This window comes from Zeugodacus cucurbitae, chromosome X (genome assembly GCF_028554725.1).
Source record: "Zeugodacus cucurbitae isolate PBARC_wt_2022May chromosome X, idZeuCucr1.2, whole genome shotgun sequence".
NCBI lineage: Eukaryota > Metazoa > Arthropoda > Insecta > Diptera > Tephritidae > Zeugodacus > Zeugodacus cucurbitae.
This window is the reverse complement of record NC_071672.1, coordinates 31904722-31922150: the sequence shown is the minus strand read 5'-3', so window position 1 is coordinate 31922150 and position 17429 is coordinate 31904722. Positions and strand designations below refer to the sequence as shown.

Below are 17429 nucleotides of genomic sequence, written 5' to 3'. Positions count from 1 at the left end.
TGGTACAGAAGAACTGCACTAAAATTTGTATACAAAATTTCACTTACGGAACAAAAACCATATCTCAGGAACTGCTCGACCAATTTCTACGAAATTCGGTTCATTACATTTCTTCGGCATTCCGATGTTTTAATTTGAAAACGGGCGAAATCGGTTCACAACCACGCTTACTATCCTCTCACCAATCAAGAACCAATGAAGATATCTGAACGGAACACAAATACTGCATTTATATTTGACATCACCTGTCTAAAAATAGCCGACATCAGACTATAAAAAACAAAATGTGCATAACCTAAAATTAAATTAATTTGCGAATATAAACATATTTTTAAATAAATCTATAACTAAGCAGCAAACACTGGATAAACGCTGAAAACAAGTTTGTTATTAAAAGCACGTTTTTTCTCATTCTAGAATGGCTTAAATGCGCTCCATTTGGCAGCTAAAGATGGTTATATCGATATCGTGAGTGAACTGCTACGACGTGGCATTAAAGTAGATAATGCCACAAAAAAGGGTAATACAGCACTACATATTGCTTCATTGGCCGGCCAAAAAGAAGTACTTAAATTACTCATCCAGTATAATGCAAATGTGAACGTTCAATCATTAAATGGTTTTACACCACTTTACATGGCAGCCCAGGAGAACCACGATGCGTGCGTTCGTTTCCTATTATCGAAAGGAGCAAATCCATCACTCGCCACCGAGGTAAGTCTCTTAAATGTGTGTCTTAAATGAAAATAATAATTAAAACATTATTTATTAGAAATCACTTCAAAAATATCCATTACAATTAGTCAAACTTGGAATATCTAGATAGAACACTGTTCTGTTCCAAAAGTTCGAGAGGTTTATAAAATCCTCCATTTTTAAAGCTCTGAACTTTGGCTTCATTTTCTTATTGTGATAGGTAGGCGCTAATAATTTATTAATTAATAATTAACTATAATAATTAAAAACATTTTTAACTCAGTACTAATCGGACTTAATATATATGTATATTAAGTATATATATTTGGCGTAGGAACCGCTTAGGCGATTATATCCGAATTTATACAACTATTATAAAGAGGAAAGATTTGTATGTATGCTTGTAATGAATAACCTCAAAAACTACTGTGCCGATTTCAAAAATTCCTTCATTATTGGAAAGCTACCTTTATCCCGAGTAACATAGGCTATATTAATTGCTAGAATATTATCTTTCTGGAAATAGTTCCCAGGTGAGGGTATCAAAAAAACTCCGTGATGGAGAATCTTAATCTGAAACTGAAAACCGTCTTGCAAGTCAATTTATTCGCATCGCAATCACATGTCAGTGAATCGAGTAACCAGCGATCGCAGCTGCTTGCTGAACAAAATTTCAAAACCTCCCAAGTACGTGCTTGAGAGTCGAGTACGGAACGCGTGCAGCTCGTGCAGCGTGTGAAGAACAAAATATTGGAAATATACAATTTTGCACTAGTGCGTCGAGCTCTAAGCGTTCCCAACGCCTTCATAATCAGAGAGAAAGACAACGGACACCAAAGACTAGAGGTAATCAAGTTTTAGCTCATTGCAAATAAAATATAATTTGTTCGAATTTTACTCATTTTACTTTTTTAAAATCAACCCACGCAAGAAACGGGAAAGTACATACATATGTATGGGAGAGTGTGTATAAGTTTGTAAAAACTTATAACTTTTGAAATGTTTGTTTAAACCCGTGCGAAGCAGGCGCAGTCTACTAGTATTATATATATTAAATAAATATTATGAACTGACCCGCAACACAAATATACACGGTGAAAAAACCCACCCAGTTGAAATTTCGTAATATTCCATTTTTAAATTGACACTATTTGATTTGTTTAGCTTTTTACTATGTAACTACATAAGTTTACTGTTATTTCTGAAACCGGTTATCTCTGCACGTATTTAGTTCTGCATTTGTGGCATTTTCATTTGAGTAAGTTGTTAAAACAAGCCAAATTCGGTATGGTGTTGTCAATAATAAAGCTGAAATCGAGGTTTTATACAAATATAAATAAACCAAACGACAAATAGCTTGTGAAATGGGCATATGTGATTGGAGTGTGCGAAATGTAATTAAAAACTAAAACTTTAATTTGTTTCGAATCGGTCGAAATGCCACAGTTCGTCGTAAAAAACGTTCGTCTTGGAAAGTTGTGTTTTGCCCACCTTTAAACATTCATCCTGGGTTAGGGCGGTTTTTTATTCTAAATAGATCTGTGAATGCCGATACATATAATTACATTTTCGAAAAATGCCCTTGCGTTAGGGCAGTGTGGATGTGTGGATGCTGAAAACCGAGCCGAGCGAAAAGCTGATTTCGAACAACGCTTATCAGTTTTAACGTACCGGAATATAAATCAAAACATTGGATGACATTGTTGATAAGGTTGAATGCAAAGTTACAAAAATTTAAACGATATAAATAAATATTATATATATTGAAGAAATATTAGCTGTAATCGATTGCTCACTTCTCTGCTCGCTTGTAAAAAATTGTACATGTGAAAGCAACAACAAAGTTATCCAGTTGAATTCTTGCAATAGAGTATGCAGATACCTCATTAAAAACTCTATCGCCGATTGCTGAGTGCTACCAATTCTTGTTTTACTTCTGTAGACCATTCACAATGGTAAAAATGCCTCGAAGGACAAATTACACAGGTCCACAAAAAAAAATTGATAAAAGGTTCCTTTGACTAAACATGGTGTAACATATGTTTTTTAGGCCGCTGAAACCGAATCTGAAGTCCGTTTTGCTCCATCACGTCAGGATTTTTTCCTAACCTCAAAATACATGTCGGATTTTACATGACAGAAAGAAATTTAAAAATATTAACGGATTTTGCTTAATTTTGGGATAGAGGGGTTTTGAGGGGTCCCAGATTACGAAATAAAAGAGAAATTTTCAAAATACAAAATGGCGGATCCAATATGGCTGTCGGATGTATACAAATTTCTTTAATGTTCTCAAAACTTAGTATATATCTGGAAGTTTTTAGGGCCGCTGCCCACAAATTATATCGTGTGCCTGCATCCAGGGCACCTCCACGTGGTGACGGCGGGCAACGGAGTTGTTCCGTGATTCGGTAGAGTCCCTGGATCACGCTCCTTAAGGTGAGTCTGCAATGGGTTTAGTTTTAGACTCACCTTTACGCCGTCATGATAGGCATACGAAAAATAAGTACGATGCAGGGAGTCGGAACCCCAGTATCGGCGGCTGGACAGGGTAAGAAAGCGGGCCCGCAGGCGTCGTCATCAAGCAACCGCAGCTCTACATTGGTGGGTGACTTGGTCTTTGATGAGTATAATGCTACAAGAAAAATATTTTGCAAAATGAAAGACAATTTCTGTGTCGTTTGTGGAGAATACGTTATAAGTAAGATCCGAAAAAAATTTACAGATACACTAAAATCAAGCAATACGAATGTTTTCGGCATAGAAACTAGTGACATCGACAATGATTGGACTCCAAAAGAGATATGCCTGAGATGTTCATTGCAACTGAAGAAACGCAAGAAACTAACGTTTGCTTCTCCAATGATCTGGGTTTATATCTGAATGCAGGTAATTATAAAATAAAGGAAGTCGTGAACTAATATTAGCAATTGCTTTCATTTGATTTCAAAATCTAAAAACTCAGCTCAAAAACTCACAGATACTAAGTTTTGTAAAAATCCATATTGGATTTTCTATTTTGTATTTTGAAAATCTGACTTTAAATAAGTGATCAGCGACCCTAAAAACCCCTCGATCCCAAAATTAAGCTAAATCCGTTAATATTTTTAAATTTTTTTCTGTCAAGTAAAATCCGTCATGTATTTTGAGGTTAGGAAAAAATCCTGACGTGATGGAGCAAAACGGACTTAAGATTCGGTTTCAGTGGCCCAAAATACATGTAATACACCATGTTTGGTCAAAGGAACCTTTCATCGATTTTTTTTTGTGGACCTGTGTTATTATCAAAAAGGACAATACAAATATAACTTTTTAATGAAATAAAGTGGTAAAAAAACATTTCTTGTGCAGATTTATGTGTTTTTTTTTTACCAAAGAAAATGGTGCAACACTTTGCGCATGATTAAGAGGACATTTTAGCGCAGGATTGCACCACAAGTGCTGCCTGTTTGTTTGAATTACTGGATAGTGCGTTCTATTGACTTCTCTATAACGCATAGTCTGTCGATAACAGCTATTATTATCAGACCCGCAAACGTTCTTTTACTATATACATTACTTCTAGGTAATAAATTTTTATGAAGTACACATTTAAAGAAATGGCAAATGATATTAATGTGTGGCGATGTACTTATATTTAAAATAAAAATTAAGCATTTTGGACAATTATAGTGTACCCTAATTTAGTTAATAAATTACCATTTTATTATAGCGACAAAGTTCTTGAAATAACCATCTATAAATCGAAATCCTTATTTATATTTCCACCACTAATTATGGCAATACAAACAAACTGGATGGTTTTGCCACTCAAGAACCTGCTACTTATAGTACACCTTGGGGAAAAGCGTGGTGTTCCCAAATCTGAGCCACATACAGACAAATTTTGACCTTATGAGATGGTATGTAAGGACTATTTTCTCTGGGGTATTTTCCAAGTTTTGACGTATGCTGAATATCTGATCCATGGTGGAGTTTCCTGGTCTAAAGCCAAAGTCCAATCAGTTTGTTGACTGTGGGCTTTAGTCTTTCACACAATACTCTAGAAAGGATTCCCGTTTTGTGGATTGAGGAATACAAACATCGGTTGCAATTGTCGTTGTTGTTGTAACGTTTACCCAAATCTAAACCGGCAAGCCCAGATTGATTAATTCTTATCGAAATCATATAGGGAAAGGGGTGTTATATGAGTGGGGCTTTGGGGCATGCAAAGAGGTGGTTAGTGTTATGCGTGGATTTTAATTTATTCACAGGAGTGAATGTCAGGACTCGACAACAATAAGTTTCTCTTTCACCACGAATCCCACACCGAATTTGCGCTCCTCTGTAGGTCCGCTGTAGTAAACGCCACAAGGACCTTCTCGTCTCAGTCCGTGGCCAATCCATCGCATTTCATGGATGGCGGTGATGTCAGCCTTTACTCTTACGTAGTACGTTTACAGTATTCGTCATCAAAATTGGGGTTTCTCATCCGGGGATGTTGTTTTATTTTCATTGGGGAGCACAACCGCATTAGCCGACTTCGCCTTCCCACTTTAGATCGGCTTCAATGTCTGTTGGCTACCCAGAGAATACTTGGTATAAGACCGGAAGTCTTGAGCTGATAGAGCCACATGTCAAGTTTCTGCCCACTCCCATTTAGCCTAACACACAACTCGCTAGATTTTACATTTCTTTATTTAGTGTACACATGCTTGCGACGTAAAACTTTACGATTCATAGCGAAAACTATACCTATATATATTATATAGTTGAATAAGCGAACATCTAATATTCAAAACTTCAAAACTCATTATAATACTTTTTTTCTAGGATGGATTTACACCATTGGCTGTTGCCATGCAACAGGGTCACGATAAAGTTGTTGCTGTTCTTTTAGAGTGCGATGTGCGTGGCAAGGTGCGTTTGCCAGCCTTACACATTGCAGCTAAGAAGAATGATATGAATGCCGCTACTTTGTTGTTGCAGAGTGAGACCAATCCGGATATTGTGTCTAAATCGGGATTTACACCATTACATATCGCCGCACATTATGGCAATGTGCATATTGCTAATCTGTTAATCGAGCATGGTGCCGATGTGAATTTTACTGCAAAACATAATATAACACCTCTACACGTCGCCTGCAAGTGGGGTAAAACTAATATTCTCGAATTATTGCTGTCAAAGAATGCAAACATCAATGCCACCACGCGTGATGGTCTCACACCACTGCATTGTGCGGCTCGTTCCGGTCATGTCGAGGTCATTGAGATATTACTTGCGAATAATTCGCCCATACTGTCGAAAACAAAAAATGGGCTTGCGCCACTACACATGGCAGCCCAGGGCGAACATGATGAAGCAGCACAGCTATTATTGGCTCACAAAGCGCCTGTTGATGAAGTAACCGTTGACTACTTAACGGCACTGCATGTTGCAGCGCACTGTGGCCATGTGCGCGTTGCCAAGTTGTTGCTGAACTACAACGCTGATGCCAATGCGCGCGCTCTCAATGGTTTTACGCCGTTACATATCGCTTGTAAGAAGAATCGCATCAACGTTGTTGAACTATTGTTGAAACATGGCGCCGCCATTAGTGCCACAACGGAATCGGGTCTGACGCCACTGCACGTCGCTAGTTTTATGGGCTGCATGAATATTGTCATATATTTATTGCAACACGATGCTATACCGGATGCGCCAACAGTGCGCGGAGAAACGCCACTACATTTGGCCGCAAGAGCAAATCAAACAGATATTATACGTATTCTTCTGCGTAATGGTGCACAAGTTGAGGCGCGTGCGCGCGAAGGTCAAACACCACTTCATGTGGCCTCGCGTTTGGGTAATATTGACATAATTATGCTGATGCTGCAGCATGGTGCAAACGTTGATGCTGTAACCAAGGACAAGTACACACCATTGCATATTGCTGCTAAAGAGGGACAAGAAGAGGTTGTTCAAGTACTCTTCGAAAATAATGCGGAATTGGATGCAGTCACTAAGAAAGGCTTTACACCACTCCATTTGGCAGCTAAATATGGTAAGGACAAAGTGGTTGCCTTACTTTTGCAACGTGGTGCTAAAATCGACTGCCAAGGCAAGAACGATGTTACGCCACTACATGTCGCGGCACATTTCGAGCACTCGAAAGTTGTGTTTCTTCTACTTGAACGAGGCGCTTCTCCTTTGCTCTGCGCTAAAAATGGGCATAGTGCTCTGCATATTGCAGCTAAGAAAAATGAAATGGAAATCGCACAGCAACTGCTGCAGCATGGTGCAGATCCCGATGTACGCAGCAAATCCGGCATTTCGCCGTTACATTTAGCGGCACAGGAAGGACATGTTGATATGGTACATTTGTTGCTGGAGCATGGCGTTAGCGCAAACGTGCAAGCCAAAAATGGTTTGACACCCTTGCATTTGTGTGCTCAAGAGGATAAATCTGACATAGCACAAATACTCATTGATCATCAGGCTAATATATCCGAGCGTACCAAAGCTGGCTACACTCCTTTACATATAGCTGCACACTACGGCCAAATAAAGATGGTGAAATTTTTACTAGAAAATGATGCTAATATCGAGATGAGCACCAATGTTGGCTATACACCATTGCATCAAGCAGCACAACAGGGCCATACAATGGTCATCAATTTACTATTGCGACATAAGGCTAATCCAAATGCCGTTACCGATGTAAGTGCACATTATGACAAAATCTCACAATTTGGCTTTAAATATTACATTTTTGCTTTTAATCGGTGTCCATATTAGAGTTTACTACTCAAATCTACTTCGGTAGAAACTTTACAACTTGGTATTATTGTTATTGTTCATAAAACATTATTGTGACATTAGTGTTTACAAACTATGGTTATGCGAATGTCGACTATATAAAAACTGAGATATGGCAGTTGTCATAGAGGAGTACTTGTTTTGGAAAAGTATTTATCCGTCAACTCACTTATGCTAACTCAAACGTTGCATAAGTAGCCACTAAAAGGTTGATTTCTCATCCGAAGCTCTGTTTTATTTTTCATTGGGACAGATTTTTTTATGTGTAGGTCCCAAACCCTACGCACAACCAACTTCTACAAATGAGCCCATCCCCCCTTATCTGGGTCACGGACAATAATGAGCAATTAGAGAACATGAATGTTATGCTTGAGAAAGTATCTGAGTGGTCTCAGTTATAAAAAGAAGTAACATCGACTGTGATTAGGTTCAGCTGTGGTCCATTTATTCCGATCTGAAGTAATCCGTTTCCCAGCGTCGGTAGAAGTATCCCAGCATTGTCTGTGGGCGTTGCTAAATGCGAAGACAATTTATTAGAACTTCAGGTAATAGGTGCTCCGGGCGGCAATTAAGAGAGAGTTCAATAAAAAAATAATTCAGCTTTAAATCCAACCATCCTTCAGTCTCATCTAATTGATATATCGAAATATAATGGTCTCAAATTTTGACAAGTCTCAATGGGAGTTAAGAGGGTAGAGAGCTTAGTGTAACGCAGCGACTGATGCAGTTTTAAATAAACCAAAGCTTTGCTATGTCTGAAATATGCTTTGTCCTGGTGGAAAACCAAAATACTGGCAATCCCCAATTCCTCTACAGTGTGCTTAACATTTTGCTTTTAAATATTAAGGTAGATGATATTGATTTTATTATTGGGTGAAATGCAAATTTCCTACTCCTATAATTGACATGTAGGCGCAAACCAAGGCGAAGTCGCCTTAATATTTTTTGGGCTAAATTCAGACTTTGGCTTACGCCACACAAACATTTGTTTATCCGATTCATGCAAATTAAATTGGCTTTTATGAGTGAAAATCTAAAAGTAATGTAAAACACAAAAAAAAAAGTTTTTTATTAAGATATATCCTTTAACTCGATTCGGCTATAACCGGCTAAACGGTTGCAACGCCAATCACATACATATCCTTTAACTTCTTGATTCTATAAATCTGGTGTTTTCAGCAAGCAAATTATACTAAACAGTTTTTGTTTTAAGGGCTTATAAATGACTTCCCTGGCTAATCTTCAATAGTATTCATATTTATTTCCGAACGATATTTAACCCTATATTCTTTCCAGTGCGACTATATGTGGATGTCGATCGCTCTTCTCTCTCATTTAAAGTAATATCTTTTCTTTCTCGACTCTCGTTTTCTAGTCTATTCTGTAATAATGATGTGGACAGTCTATTTACTTATTTTATTCTAATTCAACAATTTCTCGGGCAGTCTTGTCTTCCAAATACAACTACACTACTCTTTGTCTAGATTTTATCGTAGTTTGCATCTGTGTGGAGCAATTATAATTATTTTTATGTTAATTGCTTCAAATACTTGCCTCAACGGATATTGACATACAAAGTTCAATTCCAAGAGAAAATTAATAAAACAAGTAAGGAAGGGCTAGTTCGGGTGTAACCGAACATTTTATACTCTCGCAATTTATTTATTTAACTTTATTTATATTATATAATACACAATTTGACCCACATATTCGTCATATGAATTGTACAAAGTCAATTGAAAGTTGGAAACCATAATATTGGGTTAGAAGCACCGAGGTCCTCGTGTTCGATATATGGGGCCACAAAAACCTATGGTCCGATTTCGGCGATTTTTAGAATTGGGCTGCCACACTATAAACATAGTATTTGTGCAAAGTTCTGCACCGATATCTTCACTAGTGCTTTTTTTATATATTGTAAAGTAAACGATTCAGATCGTCTTCAAAGTTCTGGTATATAGGCGTGGTTGTGAAGCGATTTGGAATATGTTCACAACATATCATTGGGATGTAAGGAAACTATTACAAACCAAGTTTCATTGAAATCGGTCGAGTAGTTCCTGAGATATGGTTTTTGACCCATAAGTGGGCGACGCCACACCCATTTTCCATTTTGTAAAAAAATCTGAGTGCAGCTTCCATCTGCCATTTCTTATGTGAAATTTAGTGTTTCTGATGTTTTTCTTTAGTGAGTTAACCCACTTTTATTAATTGTCAACCTAATCTTTGTATGGGAGGTGGGCGTGGCTATTATCTGATTTCTTTAATTTTTGGACTGTATTAAGAAGTGGCTAAAAAAACGACTGCAGAAAATTTGATTTCTAAACGCTTTTGCTAATTCCAAAGTTCGAGTTATGGAGATCTTCGACTTATAGAAGTTCGATTTATGGAAATAAGTGTAATTATATTTTAAATTTTAATTAATATTTTCTCTGTAATATATATATAATATAAAATTTCGATATACAGTGGAACTTCTCTAACTCGAATCACCATAATCCACAGAAAAACTTCGAGTTATAGAATAGAATTTCCATGAAATCTTACAATTTTTCAAAAATCTGTAAAATATAGATCTTTTCACAGTTTTATTTATTTACTTGGCATAAAGTTTTATTAAAACATAAATTCTGTAATTTTGATTGTTGCAGTTTACTATTGTTTGACTCTTGACGTCAGTATCCTATGCCTATGTTATATGATTTATGCAATCCATAAGTGTAATATCATATTTTTTGTTCGCCTCCTTATGACATAGAGAGGCTCCTTTAAAATTGTTCCTAGATAGTAAAATTTAAAATTTTGTTATGGAAAACTTTGAGTTATGGAAATTTGTTTAAGTTATGGAAGCAAATTTGCGTGAAATTTGATTTCTAAACGCTTTTGCTAATTCCAATTCGAGTTATGGAGATCTTCGACTTATAGAAGTTCGATTTATGGAAATTCCACTGTATTAAGTTTGTTAATTTGGAACCATAAATTAACAATGACGCAGCGAATTCGGATATTGGGTTTGTTTGTATGCGAAAAGACGAAAATCCAAACAGATGCTGCAACACCATTGAGCATCCGAATTGGTTTGCAATGCTGACAATTAAGCAAATATCTCTTGGATGCCTCAACATCAAGTTGCAAGATATTAAAAAGTGTTAAAGTATACAGAGTATGCTGGAAAACTACTTTATGTTTATGTTTCTGAATTGTATCTAGAAGCGTTGTAGGGAGGCAAGTTAACCCGTATAAATACATACATATGTAGGTGGTTGGTCATTTTATTTGCTTTGCATAGGCAAAATAAATTTTTATCGTTAAAAAATTAAATTAAAACAAGTAAGGAAGGGCTAAGTTCGGGTGTAACCGAACATTTTATACTCTCGCAATTTATTGATGTAATTTTATAAAGACAACACAATTCGACCCATATATTCGGCATAAAGTTCAATAGAATAACGAAAACCATTATAAATAGTATATGGGGACTGAGGTAATTCCTAAACCGATTTCACTCGTTTTCACCACCAAGATACAATGTATCGAAGACTATACGATCACTTAATTTAATATTACTTATAATTAGGTATATAAAATCTGGGGGAAATTATGACCCGATTTTTACCATTTCAGGTACAGAGAGAAACTGTTATAAGAAAAAAATTCAGAGGGAATGAATTACATTAAAATATCTGAGGGATTTACCTATATTTTCGGTGAAAAATTAACCTTAGGCACTGAGTTCTTCATGCTTGATATCAGGGGCCTTGAAAAGTCATGGTCCGATTTTGACAATTTTTCCACAAGTGATGTCACAGCTCAAATACAGTATTTGTGTAAAGTTTTATTCCGCTAGCTTCATTGGTTCCTTATGAATACATTATAAAGTGAACGAATCAGATGGAATTCAAAATTGGGTTATATGGGAAGTAGACGTAGTTGTGAACCGATTTCGCCCATATTCCACCCGTGTCATCAGGGTGTCAAGAAAGTGTTATATACCGAATTTCATTGAAATCGGTCGAATAGTTCTTGAGATATGGTTTTTGACCCATAAGTGGGCGACGCCACGCCCATTTTCCATTTTGTAAAAAAATCTCAGTGCAGCTTTCTTCTGCCATTTCTTATGTAAAATTTGGTGTTTCTGACGTTTTTCGTTAGGGAGTTAACCCACTTTTAGTAATTTTCAACCTAACCTTTGTATGGGAGGTGGGCGTGGTTATTATCCGATTTCTTTCATTTTTGGACTGTATAAGGAAATGGCTAAAAAAAACGACTGCAGAAAGTTTGGCTTATATAGCTTTATTGGTTTGCGAGTTATATACAAAAAACTTATTTGAGGGCGGGGTCACGCCCACTTTTCCAAAAAAATTACATCCAAATGTGCCCCTCCCTAATGGGATCCTATGTTCCAAATTTCATTTTCATAACTTTATTTATGACTTAATGATGACGACCTGCTCAATGGCAGTGAAATTACAACACCAGGAGATGGCGAACCCGATTCCCCAATCGATGACGATGGAATAGATGTTCCATTACCCGACCATGAAGAAATTCGAATAGCAATTACCCGCTTGAAGAACAACAAATCGGCGGGGGCCGATGGATTACCGGCCGAGCTATTCAAATACGGCGGCGAAGAACTGATAAGGTGCATGCATCAGCTTCTTTGTAGAATATGGTCGGAAGAAAGCATGCCCGACGATTGGAATCTTAGTGTGCTCTGCCCAATCCATAAGAAGGGAGACCCCACAATCTGCGCCAACTACCGTGGTATAAGTCTCCTCAATATCGCATATAAGGTTTTGTCGAGCGTATTGTGTGAAAGACTAAAGGCCACCGTCAACGAACTGATTGGACCTTATCAGTGTGGCTTTAGACCTGGAAAATCGACAACTGACCAGATATTCACAATGCGCCAAATCTTGGAAAAGACCCGAGAGAGAAGAATCGATACTCACTATCTTTTTATCGATTTTAAAGCTGCCTTCGATAGCACGAAAAGGAGCTGCCTTTATGCCGCGATGTCTGAATTTGGTATCCCTGCAAAACTAATACGGCTATGTAAGCTGACGTTGAGCAACACCAAAAGCTCCGTCAGGATCGGGAAGGACCTCTCCGAGCCGTTCGATACCAAACGAGGCTTCAGACAGGGTGACTCACTATCGTGCGACTTCTTCAATCTATTGCTGGAAAAAATAATACGAGCTGCAGAACTAAATAGAGAGGGTACAATCTTCTACAAGATTGTACAGCTCCTGGCGTATGCCGATGATATTGATATCATCGGAAGCAACAACCGCGCCGTTTGTTCTGCGTTTTCCAGACTAGATAAAGAAGCGAAGCGTATGGGTCTGGTGGTGAATGAGGACAAGACGAAATATCTCCTGTCATCAAACAAACAGTCAGCGCACTCGCGTCTTGGCTCCCACGTCACTGTTGACAGTCATAACTTTGAAGTTGTAGATAATTTCGTTTATCTGGGAACCAGCATTAACAACACCAACAATGTCAGCCTTGAAATCCAACGCAGAATCACTCTTGCCAACAGGTGCTACTTTGGACTGAGTAGGCAATTGAAAAGTAAAGTCCTCTCTCGACGAACAAAAAACAAACTCTACAAGTCTCTCATCATTCCCGTCCTGATGTATGGCGCTGAAGCGTGGACGATGACAACATCCGATGAGACGACTCTTGGGGTTTTCGAGAGAAAGGTTTTGCGCAAGATTTATGGTCCTCTAAACATTGGCAACGGCGAATACCGCAGACGATGGAACGATGAGCTGTACGATTTATACGACGACATTGACATAGTTCAGCGAATAAAAAGACAGCGGCTACGCTGGCTAGGTCATGTTGTACGGATGGAAGAAAACACTCCAGCTCTGAAAGTATTCGATGCAGTACCCGCTGGAGGAAGCCGCGGAAGAGGACGACCTCCACTCCGGTGGAAAGACCAAGTGCAAAGTGACCTGGCTTCACTTGGTGTTTCCAGTTGGCGCCAAAAAGCAAAAAGGAGGAATGAGTGGCGCGCTCTGGTGGATTCGGCTATAATCGCTTAAAGCGGTTCCTACGCCAAATATATATATATATATATTTATAGCATAGTTATGGCACTTTATGTGTTTTCGGTTTTCGCCATTTTGTGGGCGTGGCATTGGTCCGATTTTACTCATTTTCGAAAGCACCTTCCTATGGTGCCAAGAAATAAGTGTGCCAAGTTTCATCAAGATATCTTAATTTTTACTTAAGTTACAGCTTGCACAGACGGGTGGACGGACAGACAGAAATTCGGATTTGAACTCCACTCTTCACCCTGATCACTTTGGTATATATAACCCTATATCTAACTCGTTTAATTTTGGGTGTTACAAACAACCGTTATGTGAACAAAACTATAATACTCTCTTTAGCAACATTTGTTGCGAGAGTATAAAAATGGAACTTTTTTGTGATGTCCGATTATTCGTTGACCGCAAAAAGATAATGATATTTATAATTATAGGTGCAAAATTTGAACTAAATTGCTTACTAAAGTTCAATGTTTTCAATTGAAACTGGCGTGCACTGAGGGACAGGACTTCCAAAGAGTCTATCACTTAGAATTTTACTGGGTTCTATTTGAAATTTTTGGTGAATATTTTAAACATGTACTATTTAATATTTGAAAATTTCGAACCCACCTAACCCGTATAGTCTTCTTGCAATTGACAGTTGAAACGAATTGGTCTATAGTTGGCTTTAAAGGAAGTGGTAGGTTAGGTAGGCCTGTGTCGCAGTACATACACGTCGGTTTAGTTAAGAGTTCGTCATACAATGGTTTCCAGAAGTGTTCGTTGCGATGACGTGTATCTATCAATATTTGTCGGAACATCTTATTCATGTCTGCAGTAATTGCTGGGTTGAAGTTACGGAACGGTAAACGGTTTCGACAATATTAGCCCAAAATCAACAACTTTGTGTCATTTGATATTAACGTAGATCCCTAAAGCGTCGACGTTGGCGACCAAGTCCGCGTGACACCCAGCAAACCTTTCAAAATGTTTGTTCAGCTGGGCCTGTATCACATCGCATACAATGGATCCACCTCTGTCATCTTGTCAACTGCACGCTGAAGCTCGTAGATTCAGATTCAGTTGATCGTGATCAGCTCCTCACAGGAGACAGCTTCCTTAGTTGTTACATTTTTTCTTCTCCAATAAAATAAATTGATCCAATAAGTGTAATTATATTTTAAATTTTAATTAATATTTTCTCTGTAATATATATATAATATAAAATTTCGATATACAGTGGAACTTCTCTAACTCGAATCACCATAATCCACAGAAAAACTTCGAGTTATAGAATAGAATTTCCATGAAATCTTACAATTTTTCAAAAATCTGTAAAATATAGATCTTTTCACAGTTTTATTTATTTACTTGGCATAAAGTTTTATTAAAACATAAATTCTGTAATTTTGATTGTTGCAGTTTACTATTGTTTGTCTCTTGACGTCAGTATCCTATGCCTATGTTATATGATTTATGCAATCCATAAGTGTAATATCATATTTTTTGTTCGCCTCCTTATGACATAGAGAGGCTCCTTTAAAATTGTTCCTAGATAGTAAAATTTAAAATTTTGTTATGGAAAACTTTGAGTTATGGAAATTTGTTTAAGTTATGGAAGCAAATTTGCGTGAAATTTGATTTCTAAACGCTTTTGCTAATTCCAAAGTTCGAGTTATGGAGATCTTCGACTTATAGAAGTTCGATTTATGGAAATTCCACTGTATTAAGTTTGTTAATTTGGAACCATAAATTAACAATGACGCAGCGAATTCGGATATTGGGTTTGTTTGTATGCGAAAAGACGAAAATCCAAACAGATGCTGCAACACCATTGAGCATCCGAATTGGTTTGCAATGCTGACAATTAAGCAAATATCTCTTGGATGCCTCAACATCAAGTTGCAAGATATTAAAAAGTGTTAAAGTATACAGCGTATGCTGGAAAACTACTTTATGTTTATGTTTCTGAATTGTATCTAGAAGCGTTGTAGGGAGGCAAGTTAACCCGTATAAATACATACATATGTAGGTGGTTGGTCATTTTATTTGCTTTGCATAGGCAAAATAAATTTTTATCGTTAAAAAATTAAATTAAAACAAGTAAGGAAGGGCTAAGTTCGGGTGTAACCGAACATTTTATACTCTCGCAATTTATTGATGTAATTTTATAAAGACAACACAATTCGACCCATATATTCGGCATAAAGTTCAATAGAATAACGAAAACCATTATAAATAGTATATGGGGACTGAGGTAATTCCTAAACCGATTTCACTCGTTTTCACCACCAAGATACAATGTATCGAAGACTATACGATCACTTAATTTAATATTACTTATAATTAGGTATATAGGATCTGGGGGAAATTATGACCCGATTTTTACCATTTCAGGTACAGAGAGAAACTGTTATAAGAAAAAAATTCAGAGGGAATGAATTACATTAAAATATCTGAGGGATTTACCTATATTTTCGGTGAAAAATTAACCTTAGGCACTGAGTTCTTCATGCTTGATATCAGGGGCCTTGAAAAGTCATGGTCCGATTTTGACAATTTTTCCACAAGTGATGTCACAGCTCAAATACAGTATTTGTGTAAAGTTTTATTCCGCTAGCTTCATTGGTTCCTTATGAATACATTATAAAGTGAACGAATCAGATGGAATTCAAAATTGGGTTATATGGGAAGTAGACGTAGTTGTGAACCGATTTCGCCCATATTCCACCCGTGTCATCAGGGTGTCAAGAAAGTGTTATATACCGAATTTCATTGAAATCGGTCGAATAGTTCTTGAGATATGGTTTTTGACCCATAAGTGGGCGACGCCACGCCCATTTTCCATTTTGTAAAAAAATCTCAGTGCAGCTTTCTTCTGCCATTTCTTATGTAAAATTTGGTGTTTCTGACGTTTTTCGTTAGGGAGTTAACCCACTTTTAGTAATTTTCAACCTAACCTTTGTATGGGAGGTGGGCGTGGTTATTATCCGATTTCTTTCATTTTTGGACTGTATAAGGAAATGGCTAAAAAAAACGACTGCAGAAAGTTTGGCTTATATAGCTTTATTGGTTTGCGAGTTATATACAAAAAACTTATTTGAGGGCGGGGTCACGCCCACTTTTCCAAAAAAATTACATCCAAATGTGCCCCTCCCTAATGGGATCCTATGTTCCAAATTTCATTTTCATAACTTTATTTATGACTTAATGATGACGACCTGCTCAATGGCAGTGAAATTACAACACCAGGAGATGGCGAACCCGATTCCCCAATCGATGACGATGGAATAGATGTTCCATTACCCGACCATGAAGAAATTCGAATAGCAATTACCCGCTTGAAGAACAACAAATCGGCGGGGGCCGATGGATTACCGGCCGAGCTATTCAAATACGGCGGCGAAGAACTGATAAGGTGCATGCATCAGCTTCTTTGTAGAATATGGTCGGAAGAAAGCATGCCCGACGATTGGAATCTTAGTGTGCTCTGCCCAATCCATAAGAAGGGAGACCCCACAATCTGCGCCAACTACCGTGGTATAAGTCTCCTCAATATCGCATATAAGGTTTTGTCGAGCGTATTGTGTGAAAGACTAAAGGCCACCGTCAACGAACTGATTGGACCTTATCAGTGTGGCTTTAGACCTGGAAAATCGACAACTGACCAGATATTCACAATGCGCCAAATCTTGGAAAAGACCCGAGAGAGAAGAATCGATACTCACTATCTTTTTATCGATTTTAAAGCTGCCTTCGATAGCACGAAAAGGAGCTGCCTTTATGCCGCGATGTCTGAATTTGGTATCCCTGCAAAACTAATACGGCTATGTAAGCTGACGTTGAGCAACACCAAAAGCTCCGTCAGGATCGGGAAGGACCTCTCCGAGCCGTTCGATACCAAAC

General features: G+C 37.6%; 1 protein-coding gene across 4 annotated transcripts in view; it reads left to right on the top strand.

Annotated features, from left to right (window-relative positions):
• LOC105220277 (ankyrin-3) overlaps window positions 1-17429 on the top strand; it is a 49957-nt gene that overhangs the window by 17956 nt on the left and 14572 nt on the right. For all 4 annotated transcript variants that reach the window (XM_054235631.1, XM_054235630.1, XM_054235632.1 and 1 more), the window contains exons 4-5: window positions 418-714; window positions 5509-7377. In XM_054235631.1, coding sequence (XP_054091606.1) covers window positions 418-714; window positions 5509-7377 — 2166 coding nt within the window. The remainder of the gene's footprint in view (window positions 1-417; window positions 715-5508; window positions 7378-17429) is intronic.